The following is a 13,828-nucleotide window of genomic DNA, read 5'->3' as shown; positions in this document are numbered from 1 at the left end:
AAAACACTACTTCTTGACTACCGGCTTCGGAATAATCATTCCATCATCAGGTTAAATGTGGATTAAAATTTCATTGTTACAGTCTTACATTTATACAAAAAAAAACCCTCAAATACAAGCAAGTTACACATGAGGCCCTTCTGAAATTCCTAATAATTAAATACGTTTAAAAAATTATTGTTTCTACATAAATTACGTACATAAATTACACACCATGAAATAATTTATAATTATTTTTTAAAACCTATGTACGAGAGGGTTAACAAAATTAAACCCATTATCATCAATCACATACTCGTATTCCTGAACGAAGTTAAAACACTGATTTTTAACTTAGCAAATTCTTTCAAAAGCAATCGCGACCATTCTGCAATATAAACAGCTGATATATCGCTCACTCCTTTCAAGAACGTGACATAAATCAAAAAAATTGATTTTTCAGGAGAACGTTTTTAAGGTTTAAAAATATAATACAATGTATTAAAAATTAATATCAAACCACTTTTTAATCTTTTTACTGTGCAACAGATCTTTTTAGGTAAAACCTGCAGGTTTTTACTCGATTTAAAAAATATTTAGTTTATTAAAAAAAAACTTAAACAATACATTTTCTTCAAAATGCAAAAACAACTCTTTCTGCCCTGTAGCGGGTAAATATTAAGTTAAAAATATTCCGCTTTTGCTGTAATATAGAACATTTTATGGGCATTTCCAAAACATGCACAACTGAAAATTGTCGATTTTTGATTTATGACGTTCTTGAAAGGAGTGAGCGATATGTCATTTGGTTTGATGTATTAAGAGAATAAAATAATATTTTTTATTAGCTAACTAATTATCCACCTCCGTGATGTAATGGTTAGTGCGTTTAGCTACCGTGATGGAGTTTCTGGGTTCTATTTCCAGGTAGAGGGTGAAAATAGAAGTGATTTTACACTCCAATATTTATTAAATATTACCCTGGACTGTTGTAATGAAAAATATTCGTTTGAAAATACCATAACCAGGCGAAACAATATATAAAAAAAATGTAAATTTTTAAACAATAAAATAAAACTTAATTGACTCTAAAAATCAGTGTATGAATTCACTATCAGTCACTAGAAAAAATAATAAAAGATTTTAAAACCTTTTTTTAAAAGGACATCGCGACAAATTTAGGACAGCATTAAGTGATTAAATTCCTATCCTTATGAAAAATACAGCAAGGCTGGTCGGATCGCGAGGCAGTAAATATTTGCAGTAATGTTCTTATTTTATTACGCACTTTTTACTGCTAACATTCATGTTTTCCTGCGATGAAAAGGAACATATTGAATTAAATACTTTTGAAGACATAAAACGCCATATATTCGAAGAAGGTGGAAAGATGAGTGGAAAAATCATTGCATTTTAAACGATTAATAGTGAAATAAATGCGTTCGTAAATAAAACATGTATGTACACATATAATATTGATATGTAATAAATATTTATATATTTATATATACATATATAATTAAAGTTACAGTAAAATATCATCATCTACTTCGTTAACTAGACATTTCTACTTTTAACATAGCTTTAACCATTTTATTTTATTGTTTCGGCATTCACTTTGTGGTAAGACATCATGAAATTGTGATTGAAAACACTTGTTTGATACCACTTCAGTTATATTTATTTTAACGTCAGAAACTAGTAGTTAAAATAAATATAACTCAAGTGGTAAAAACAAGTGTTTTCATTTACAATTTTATCCTTATAAGCACTTGTTATATTTTGAAAATCGAAAGCATTAACTTTGTAGATCATATTGATATATTATTTTGAGAAATAAAAATACTTTGTTTTTGATCCACATACATTTTTATTAATAACCAACTAGTTTCGGCAACAACCTGTTGCCCTCTTCAGTCATAAATTAAGCCCTGAAGAGGGCAACAGGAAGTTGCCGAAACTAGTTGGTTGTTAGTAAAACTGTGAGTGGATCAAAAAACAAAGTATTTTTATTTCTCAAAATAATATAAGTACTTGTTACGCTGTTCCTCTCCAAAAAATAGACTAAGCTTTTGTTCTTGGAAAAAGACTTGCACTCAGTGTTTATTGTTTGTTTTTTTACCTGTGAATGATTTAATAGTTTATGTGTCTGTATAATATACTAAAATACCCAAAGTACCCGAGTATTCAAATTTAACATTGTGTAAAAAGTTTAAATAAATCGTTGAATAAATAACATTCGGAGATAGAAAATTTTGATCGAACGACATTTAACTTTTTATTTATACGGATGGTGTCATCGTCGAAAGGCCTCATCATGAGCAGTGAATCCTCCAGTTCCTGACGTCACCCCGTGGAAGGATTCACGAAACGACAGGTTATACGACAATTTTCATATGTGGATAGTTCACGCAGTAGCTAGGTGATCAGAGCGACAGTCGTGTACACGTTTAACAACTGGATCTCAAGGCAATCTTTGAGTATTCGGATAAGCCGCATGACCCCGCGAGCCGATAGATAGATACCCAGCCCGTCTGGTCCACCGCCTTCTATTTGACATATGACCTTACGAAATTGACATTGTGAAAGCAAAGACAGAGTCGATTTGAGGATGTGCTAGAGCAGTGGTCGCCAAACTTATGGTATTAGACTAACCATCACGCCGCTTCCCCGCAGGGGTAGGCATAGAGGATAGAACGCCACACCACTCTGTCCTTGCAAACATTCTTCGCCTCTTCCACATACCCACCGATTGTTTCGACTCCTAACCTGACCACTTTCAAGTATTTGGCATACTTGATCGTGCCAAGTTTTTCTCGGTCTTTCTTTGCTCCTTTTTCCAATTACATTTGCCTCATAAATTTGTTTTACCGTTCTTTTCTCACTCATTCGTCCAACATGTCCAAACCATCTCGACACACCTTTCTTAATTTTATCGATAATGCTTGTCTCAGTTTTGCATTCCTTCCTTATTTCACTATTCGAACATCTATTATACATCATTTTGTAGCACATTCTTCTGAGAGATTCATTCAGTCTACTATCATCCTTCTTTTGCCAACTCCATGTTTCACTTCCATACATTAGTTATATGGTATTAAACGAAGTGTAATGTATCTTCATTACAACAATCAAAAAAATTCTTGAAATCAAAATATGTATGTGCAATTCTTCATCTTCTTCTCTAGCTTTCTGTTCTCCACTGCTGAATACAGGCCTCTTCCATTCCCTTCAATCGGTTGCTGTTTGCAGCCAGTTTCTACCCACCACAGCTGCTACATCGTCGGACTATCTTCTTGAGGTCTTCCGACGCTTCTTTTATTCTTCCAAGGTCTGCATCGCAAAAAAATAGCGGCCCATTTTGTGGGGTCCTGTCTTGAAATATGTCCTATCCATTGACATTTGACTCATACTACCCGATTCGTGATATTCTATATATTAGTCTACCAACCAAGCTTGAATCCATAGGGTTGGAACCAGCATTCCGTTGTGTACTGCTATTTTAGGTTTCGCTGATGATTTTAATTTACTATAACTGATTTCAGTGCGTCTTTCACGCTGTTCCCAGCATTCAGCCTCCTTTCTATATCATTATTAATATTTCCATCCCTAGAAAATAACTTTCAAAATATACCAAATCACCAACCTGCTCCACAAGTTCCTAATTTTTTTTTATATTCAATGGGCGAAACTTATTTGTTATCTGTTCCACACACTGTTTTAATAGATATAAGTGAAAAAATGTGAGGTTGCATTTTAACTGAATAATATTAATGATGAAAAAAATGTTGAATGAGATTTGACATTGGACCGGTAAGGGTTAAATTACTCTAAATAAAACTTGATTTTAAACATAGTAAGGATTCATTATAAACTTTAGAAAGTAATGTATCCATAGGAACGGTACTTATTGCTAGCAATGTCCTTGCATCTCCTTTGAAAGTTGATCAAGTCAGGTTTATAAGTCATTATTTTTAGCACGTTTCCAGGTTCTCGTCAAAAAGGCAATTTATCACATTGCTTTTAATAAGGTTCATACTCCAAAAAGATTGTTCGCATGAATACGTAAAGTGAAGAGTATTTCCGCGGTTATTTATACCGGAGCCGCACTTGAAAGGTCAATGTGCATTTGCCACACTTTGTCGATCTATGGGCTAGAGCAAGGGTGGCCAACCCACGGCGAATCTCACCTTTTTTTCCTTTAGTATACACAAAACCACCAAATAAAGACTCTATCGTGCGTAGTTCGTATCATATCCCATATATGATACGAACTACGCACGATAGTACGGCGGGTATTTCACTATCCTGACAATTTCAAGACTCATAATGGCGTCAAGTAGTAAGGACGTTAGACTAAAGAAGAGAGTAACAGAAGAACTGAGAAGAATGGACTACAAACTATTTTTTCATGGAAATTAATATATATATATATATATATATATATATATATATATATATATATATATATATATATATATATATATATATATATATATATATATATACATATATATATATATATATATATATATATATATATATATATATATATATATATATGTGTGTCTTGTTTGCTTTGAATAATAATATTATTATTTTTTTAAGAAATTTCATTTCTAAAATCTGGCCCTGCTACTGAAAATGTTGGCCACCCATGGGCTAGAGCAAACATGGTTCGTGCATTACGCATTGCTCAGTGGACAGTTGTGATATGTATTACCCGCTGTAATACAGCCTCCGGCGGGTTGGCGCAATTACGCAAAATATGCCTACCGATCTGTCATTGTTACATTACGAAGTCTTTCTTAACGGCACAATAAGACGAGTAGGGTATTTGAGTCATTATTTGACACTAACTATGTACCTACTTTCAATCTTATTTTTAGTTTTATCTATCTGTTAACCTAAATTTTTGTTGTCAAACTTACTAACAAGCTCATCATGTAGCTAATCGTCACGCCGCTACCCCGCAGCGGTAGGCAGAGAGCCATACCAATCTGTCTTTGCAACCAGTCTTCGCATCTTCTTGCATCTCCTCATACTCATACATACCCGTCGATTATTGCGACCTCTGACCTGTCTCCTCAAAGATTTCCTCAGTCTTCCTCTGCTCCTATGTATTTCCAACTGTATTCGCGTTCAAATGTTATCTTGATCGTTATACATGAAGGGAATCGAACCCAGGACCTTTAGCATAGTAACCTAAAGCCCTAAGCACTGCACTATAGGTGTAAACACTTGGTTAGATACCATTGCACATCGAATAAAACAAGCAGAAGTTTTTTTTGTAAAAAATAATTTATTTACTTATATAGCTTTGTAAAAAGTGTCGAATATTAAGAAAAAAAAACGGAATAAAATATAATGATATTTATGATGCGTGGAAATTTGTTTCTATTTTAGCATAGAAAGAGGAAATAACGGAAACAGATATTGTTTAAGGTTTTTTTATTTAAATAAATTATTTAAATTTTTTTCTTGTACCATTAAGTCAAGCCGTGAAGAGTTTTTTTTTGTATCGAGTATCCATTTTCTAAGCCATATCATTGAGAGTTCTTTGTAAACGTAATAAGAGCCATATCAGAAGCCTTCCTCGGGTGGTAGGACACCTTCGTCAGCTGATTCGAAGGTCCTGGTTAGGGGTGGTTTGGTATTTCATTGTTCACTTGATTTGGGGAGCTACAGGGATGTGTTCGCCATCAGCGTGGAAGCCAGTCTCGTCAGCAAAGTATACCAGGTTGATGAGTTTGCCCTCGGGATCAGTGTAAGAGTAAGATCCCTTCACTACAACCACTTGTTCGTCCTTTCCTTCTTCGTTCTTCACAACCTTCAGTTCTCCTGTCTCATCGCGAAGGATCTTGTTCTCTGTTTCAAATCTAGAAAAAAACATACGTGCATTAAGGTACGTGGCTCATTTTTAATATTGGTTTGGCAAATCTAAAGGTGTTGAACGGGGCTGCGTTATGTCACCGTGGGTGTTTATTATAAACATATTAGGATGAAAACATGAAACGATATATTCTCTTATATTTTTTAAAATAAAGTAAATGAACGTCTCGTCACGGGCTATGCTTAGTGAGGCGTTCATCGAAAAATTATAATATTGTAAAAAATTATATTACAGTATTGTAAAAAAAGAAATAATAAATAAAAAAAATGAATAACCAACTAAACTAACTAACCATCACCTCGTTTTACTACAGAGGTAGGCAGATATCCTAATAAATCAAATTCACAATGTCAGTTATAAATAAAGTTATGACATTATTATTCTTTCCAAATACTTGTTCAACGTTATTTTTTACATTTTCTGAAAAAAATACTCCAAATTGGAGATAATACAGATTTGTGAAGAACAATTTAGTGTTTTCAAACGTTTCTCAAGTGTGTGAATATAATCTAGGATTCGGACCTCACACACGAATGAAAATAGTCTCTGCTTAATTAGAGCTTTCCTCATTCCAACATAGATGGCTGTAGTGAACTAGCACATACTGTGTTACGAGTTTGATCAATATACCAAGAAGTTCCAAAAAAATAAGTAGTTTGGTTATCGTAGAATGGTGAATGTTACACATGTGTAACGTGATCACTTATCCTAGCCTATGACGGTTGTAAGCCCTGTAAATACCCAGACTTCCATATTCTTCTTCAATTTTATTGAAATGTCAAAATGAAGTTTATAAATTGAAAATTTATTTGTTATTTGTGCATATCGATAAATATTTTAATGTAAAGAATTTCTGTGAAAAACAAATCAAAGGAGTGCCAACATATTTGTATGTGTTTTTTTTTTTGTAAATAACATTTTTTGTTTGTCTACTTTATGGAAATATTGTAAATATTAGGTAACACGTAATTCTCATTTGATGTAAATTTATACAAACACATTATCAAATTGTGTATAAATTATATTTTATTTGAAAATAAAGGTTAAACGGGTGAATATATTTGATGTGATAATTGATTTATTTCAATTATTTTTTAACATGACGCAATAAAATATATTTAAAACGCGTCACATTAAAGCCATGCTAGGTGGATTTTTTTTAAAAATGTATTTAACTTTTACTTAGTAAATTCCACTATTTCTTTAAATCTATTGTGACCAATGATTCGGACACACTTAGTGCGAGGATGTGATATTATTCAAAATTATTCAAGAAAATACTTTTGTATACCACTTTAGTTTATTTATGACTACCAGTTTAAGAAGCTAAACTTCCATCTTCAGGTCTAAATGTAAACTAGTAAATAATAAACTGTTCTATAAATAAGTAGAGGGGTAAGTTAGGGGGAGGGGGGGTTAGTCAAGAGGGTGGAGTTTGAAAATAAAGGAAAAATGGAAAACAAAGGTGAAGACTTTTGAAACAATAATAAATAATATTACAATCAAATTATTATTAGAATTAAGGTTTGTTTTGGATTCCAATTTTTTTAAATAATTCACAATTTTTCCTTTGATATTATTTGCGTCATTTATCATTAAAACAGTTAATTTTTTTGTGTGAATTAATTTCATCTTTTTTTACCTTTTTGTTTTTTTTCAACAGTATATAACAATAAGTACGTATCTGTAATTATTTATTATTAGTATCAGAGGGGTCAAATTAAATTAATATCATTTCAAAAATCAGCATTGAAGTATCATCTTTTATCAGATAGAAACTCACCTAACATCTTTTCAAGGCTCCATTTATTATACTAGATTGCAAATAATTTAAATTGAATGGACACACGCGTTCAATAATATTTTTATAAATTGTTTGTACTGACATTTCTTGGTGGAACTGCATATATATAATAAACACAAAAGTTTTAAGTCTTTTTCAGCATTTATTTTATTTGAACAGTGACCACATTTCATCGTCACCGACATCATCAGACTGGCTACTACAACTACTACATATATCAAAAATCGTCAATTTTCAGTTTTGCATATTTTCGGAATGCCCAGAAAATGTACTATATCCCAGCAAAAGCGGCATAATTTTAACTTAATATTTACCCGCTACAAGGCAGAATGTGTTGTTTTTGCATTTTGAAGACAAGGTAATGTTTAATAATTTTTTTTAAATAAACTTAATATTTATCAAATGGAGAAAAAACTTTCAGGTTTTACTTAAAAAGATCTGTTGCATAGTAAAAAGTTCAGTAAGTTGCTTGATTTCGTTATATTTTTTAAATTTGAAAACTTTAATTTCCTGAAAAATCAAGTTTTTTATTTATGTCGTTGTTGAAATGAGTGAGTTAATTCTGTCATACACACAAAAAGACAGGGGTTGATTTTATGTATTTTTTCTAAGAAAAATAATTTAAGTAGTGTATTATAATTAGTATAAAAACGGATTTTTGTACCAACTTCATGACGTTTCATGACTGGGTTTACAACAGCCATCTATAATTGGATTTAGAAAGCTTTTATTTAGCAGAGACCCTTTTTATTTGTATGCAAGATCCGAACCAGGATTATATTTACACACTGGGAAACGCCTGAAAACGTGATTTTTAATTTTTATCTAGCTAATACTTTGACCAGTTACTTAATTCACATGTTATAAATATTGTGATAATAAATATCTAATAGATTTAAGTATATCATATTTTGATACTAAACTTTAACTACCAAATTTGAATATAATATTTAAGTGAAGTAAAACTCTTATCCACACCCGTTGGTGCATAGGGCACTGCGTAAAATAAACGCAGTATTATCTCGATCGTTAACACATGAAGGAAAGGTGACCAGCCCTCCGCTTCAAGCACCAGTCCAGGGTTACATTGAATAAATATTACCCTGAACTTAAATCCTGTATTCTTACCCAAATTTGTACGCTCCTGCAGGATCCAGATCGAAGGATGACCTCAGGATCTTAGGAGGTTCTTCGGGAACTGGTCCGGCTGACACGAAGGCAATAGCCACGAAGAAGAAGAAAATTGTCTAAAAATTAAAACAAAACATTTTAATATTTTCATCTTTGTTATATTTTAATTTGATTTTTTTGTTGTTGTTATGATTTCTGGAATTTTAAGACTGCTGGTTATTGATAATGAAGTATTTTGTAACATAGAAATGGCAAGTTTAACTATACACAACGGAGTCCTGATACCAATCTTAATATATCATATTAAAACATATTTAAATACGTTTTTCAACGACAAAGTATATAATTCGAATCTTGAATTTAGATTTTGTTTCTGAACTATGCACTATTAGGTAACCAAAAGGTTTTAAGAATAAATGTAGAATAATTGTTTTCAGTTATTTTCAATGTAAATTACTCTGTAAATCTCTATATGTGTAATCAACAAAAAAAATTAAGCAAATTTTTGTTTTATGTATTTATTTTAAATCAAACACAGATTTTTTGAGTCTACTGAGTTGTATTTTATTAACAAAAAACACATAAAAAATTATATTGTGACAATTGTTTCGCCTTGTTAGGGCATTATTGCCCTAACAAGGCGAAACAATTTTCACAATATAATTTTTTATGTGTTTTTTGTTAATAAAATACAACTCAGTAGACTCAAAAAATCTGTGTTTGATTTAAAATAAATACATAAATTAAAATGGAGTTCTACAAATTAAACGCCAAGTCAATAAACAAATTTTTGTTTTTTATCTTCACAACACTTTGAGTGTGATACTTAGGAGAAATATAACATTTTTTAACAAACATGAAGAAGAATATGGAAATCTCGATATTAACAAGCCTATTGACTTGTCTAAGACTGGGTAGTGATAACTTCACACGCGTATTAATACACCATTCTACCCATGATTGACAACAACACAACTCAAGTTATGCGATTTCCAAATGTAATGGAACCTATCCCTTATTTTTGTATGTAGTTCAAGTCTTTTTTTATGCGAATTCGCATAAAATCGCTCAAATCTTACATCGTATTCAAGAGATACTTTATTGGAAAAAACAGAAAAAGCACTTGTAATTTGGATTGAGGATGTATCTGAAAAACAAATTCCCATATGTGGAAATTTAATTAAGGAAAAAGCTCTTGTGTTTTTATTTTTATGATTTTTCTAATCTTTTTTATACAATTTTTGGTACATTCTATCGTATTGATTTATAAAAATAATGGAATCTATCATCAATAATGTATTTCAAGTATTTTTTATGCGATTTTTTATGCGACTCCCTGTGGAACGTATCTATCGCATAAAAAGAGACCCAAGTGTACACAATTTAGCAGACCCTAAAAATCAGTCTTTGATTTTAATATTAAAAATATACAGTACGTATGTGTTCACGAAAACCATCTTTGATTGGATTTAGAAAACTTTTATTTAGCTGAGACCCTTTTGTCTGAATGCAAGATCCAAACAGGGATAAATTTACATACTGAGAAACGCCTGAAAATTTGATTCAAAATTTTTACACAGCCTAAACATTCACTAGTTATTTTTTTAAATTAAAATACACAAAAAAGCGATTAAATATTTACCAGTTTCATTTTAAATATCCTTTCAACACTCTCCAATGAACGGAAGGCAGACAGTATGGTGGAAAAAGAGGATCTTGTATTTATACACAAAATCAGGCTCACATAAAAACCTAATCAAATATCAACAGGGACATCTTCATAATTGAATGCTAATTTTCCTTTTTTTTGCCTGATTGCCAAATTATACGGAGTTGGAGGATTACATTTGATTATTCGCACTAAAAAAATGCTGGTTTATTTAACGTGTCACTAAAACATACGATACTTTGCATAAGAGGAATATGTATGTGTTTATTTTATTTTGTTAGTGATTGCAGTGGTCGTAAACTGATGAAACTGTGTACTAAATTGTCTTTAAAAAATACTTATGGGTGAACGATGGAATAATGAAAAAACGCAAGGCTGAGATAACAAAAACGATGAAATCATGAAAGATGTGTTGATGAGAAGGTTTGGATACGGGGAACGAATGATAGAGGAAAGAATAGTTAAAAAACTTATACTTCTTCTTCGTACCCTTATCCGCACATAATGATGCATAGGGTACTGCATTGTTTGATGCAGTATATCTTGATCTTTACTTAAATGAAGGAAAGGTGATCATTCCTGCGCTTCAGGGACAAGGTAATATAAAATAAATATTAGAGTGTTAAATCAATAATATTTATTTTGAAACCCCCTCTGGGAATTGAACCCGGGACCTCTAGCACTGTAGCTCAACGCGCTAACCATTACACCAAGGAGGCCGACAAATAGGTTAGGCAAGTATACAATCCAACTTATGTTGGAAATTGAAACAGAGGAAGATCGCGAGAAAAATAATATTTTTCTTCTTCTTTCTTTTAGATCCACGGATCTGTTTGTTCCGTTATCCATTTCTTGTGACTTGGACTGACAGCTGTCACGCCATTGCTTTGAAGGTCTTCCAGAAGAGCAATTCTCTTGAAGAGCAATTCGGGCCAGTCTATTTTCTTGCATTCTATTGATATGGGCATTCCAGAATCGTCTCGGCTGTCTTCCCCATCTGACCATATCCTCCGTACTACACATTTTCCCAATTTCCGTGTTTCTTATTCGGTCTCTTAACATGCCTCCGGTTATGCACATCAATGCCCTCATTTTTGAAGTTCCTAGAAGAGATTTAGTTGTTAATTATTTAGTTTTGAATATTGAAAGCATTAACTTTGTGATATATTATTTTGAGAAATGAAAATACTTTGTTTTTTGATCCACCCACATTTTTATTAACAACCAACTAGTTTCGGCAACAACCTGTTGTCCTTTTCAGGGTTTAATTTAAGTCATAAATTAAATATTTATTGATCTGGCGTTTAATTTGTAGAACTTCATTTTAATTTATGTATTAATTTTAAATCAAACACAGATTCTTTGAGTCTACTAAGTAAGAATTTTATTAACAAAAACACATAGAAATTACTATTGTGACAATTGTTTCGCCTTGTTAGGGGATTATCAAACGAATGTGAAGAACAAATGGACTACAGTTGACACAATATTAATTTTTTATGTGTTTTTATTATATTGAAATACAACCAAGTAGACTCAAAAAATCTGTTTTTAATTTAAAATTAATATACAAAAATCATAAATTAAACCCTGAAGAGGGCAACAGGTTGTTGCCGAAACTAGTTGGTTGTTAATAAAAATGTGAGTGGATCAAAACACAAAGCATTTTTATTTCTCAAAATCATATCTCAATTATTTTTTAAACCAAGTAATAAAAATTAAAAAAAAATTTAAAAAATGTGTGAGACTCTAAAACTTAAGAAATGATTTTTTTACGTTCTAGAAACAAATGATTGTATGCATTGCTCTCGTTGCATTTTTACGATTTTAATATTTCAGAATTAAAAACTGAGTATGTGGAATTGAAACGACTGAAAAAAATCTTTTTTAATTCAATGTAATGCTTCTTTTATGCCCATGACAGAAGGACCTACAATCTGAGGATGAGGAGAGCTGCCTCTAACAGTCTACTAAGACGATAAGTTGGGATAGAGCCAGGAAGAATAATTCATATCTTTTATTCGTTAATTTCAATTCATACATATTTTTACAAAGAAATTGTGAGTTTATGACAGCTGAAGTGTGAAACAAATAATTTAGGCTATAAAATTCTAAATAACGAGAGAATACTGCGTCGATGGTAGTACCTGATCTGGTCGAAGACTGACCGTTGTCATTTTTCAAAATCGACTTGAATTTTCATCCAAAAACTTATCAATGGTTGAGCTTCGTCCGAGTTGAAGATGATGTTGAAATCACCACTCATAATCTTTGACATTTTGTGTACTTTTTTGCAAATAATGCTGCACTTTTAATTGTGGAGGTTATTAACTAATAAATATTAAAACGTGTTCAGCTAATGTACAGTATAATATGCAAGCATCTACTGTTTTCATATCGTCGTTCGTCATGCAACACCACGTATGGCGACAAAAAACAAAATTTCTTGTCGAAACCGGTTGGATAAAGTGAACCAATAAAAAGTGGTTAAAACAAAGTTGTTGCATTTTATAAAGTTTATAAAATGTGCGACAAAATATCTGCGAAAAACATTTTTAAAAAATCAAAAAGTTCAGGAGAGCAAATAAAGTAATTATTAAATAAATAAAAAATAAAGTAAAAACCCTTATTCGCGCGTCATATAACAGCAGTGTTATCTTGATCGTTTACACGTGAAGGAAAGGTAATCAGCCCTCCGCTTTAGGTACCAGTCCAGGGTAATATTGAATAAATATTACAGTGAAAAAATCATTAATATTTATTTAACCCCCCCTGGGAATCGAGCCTGGGACCACCAGAACGGTAGCCGGGCGTGTTGACCATTACACTACGGAGGCAGACAAAAATTGTTGTTGTTATTTGCATACGTAATAAATTAAATAAAACATTTTTTTTAATCTGTATTTTTATTTATTGGTTTTTCATTCAGGTATATTTATTATTATGTTACTTATTATCACAGTACACGTGGAGCAAGTGCGTAGACCATATATGACAAAGAAGAAAATATTCAAACACTCCTTACTTTCAACTGCCAGTTAATTAGGAGAAAGGGAAGCGTTTTACTTTTTCGTCTGATCCAGGCAAATCCACCCCTATGGGCCTAAAATTTCATGTTATGAATATTGAAAGCAATAACTTTGTGGATCATATTGATAAATTATTTCGAGAAGAAGAGGGCAACAGGTTGTTGCCGAAACTAGTTGGTTAATAAAAATGTGAGTGGATCAAACACAAAGTATTTTTATTTCTCGAAATAATATACTAAAATTTCATGTTTAATTTTAGTTTTACTTAGTAATTACCATTTTTTCTTAAAATCTATTATGACACATACTTCGATACATTATGA

At 31.6% G+C, this 13,828-nt stretch overlaps 1 protein-coding gene across 1 annotated transcript; it reads right to left on the bottom strand.

Annotated features, from left to right (window-relative positions):
• Positions 1-5,261: 5,261 nt before the first annotated feature.
• Positions 5,262-10,504, bottom strand: LOC148312950 (larval cuticle protein 16/17-like). The gene is made up of 3 exons (XM_088271102.1): positions 10,450-10,504; positions 8,805-8,923; positions 5,262-5,858 (listed from the first exon to the last, which is right to left on the bottom strand). Exons 1-3 carry the CDS (start codon positions 10,456-10,458, stop codon positions 5,645-5,647), a joined length of 342 nt encoding a protein of 113 aa, XP_088127228.1. The 5' UTR covers positions 10,459-10,504; the 3' UTR covers positions 5,262-5,644.
• Between the last annotated feature and the right edge of the window lie 3,324 nt (positions 10,505-13,828).

Source organism: Brachycentrus maculatus, unplaced genomic scaffold (genome assembly GCF_059751285.1).
Source record: "Brachycentrus maculatus isolate JH-2025_06_01 unplaced genomic scaffold, ASM5975128v1 h1tg000028l, whole genome shotgun sequence".
Taxonomy (NCBI): domain Eukaryota; kingdom Metazoa; phylum Arthropoda; class Insecta; order Trichoptera; family Brachycentridae; genus Brachycentrus; species Brachycentrus maculatus.
This window is presented reverse-complemented; position numbering and strand designations above follow the sequence as displayed.

Excerpts from the sequence above, each read along its gene's own strand:
- LOC148312950 (XM_088271102.1), bottom strand. Across the intron at positions 5,859-8,804 it reads GCAGGAGCGTACAAATTTGG|ATTTGAAACAGAGAACAAGA; the intron begins GTAAGAATACAG and ends GTTTTTTTCTAG.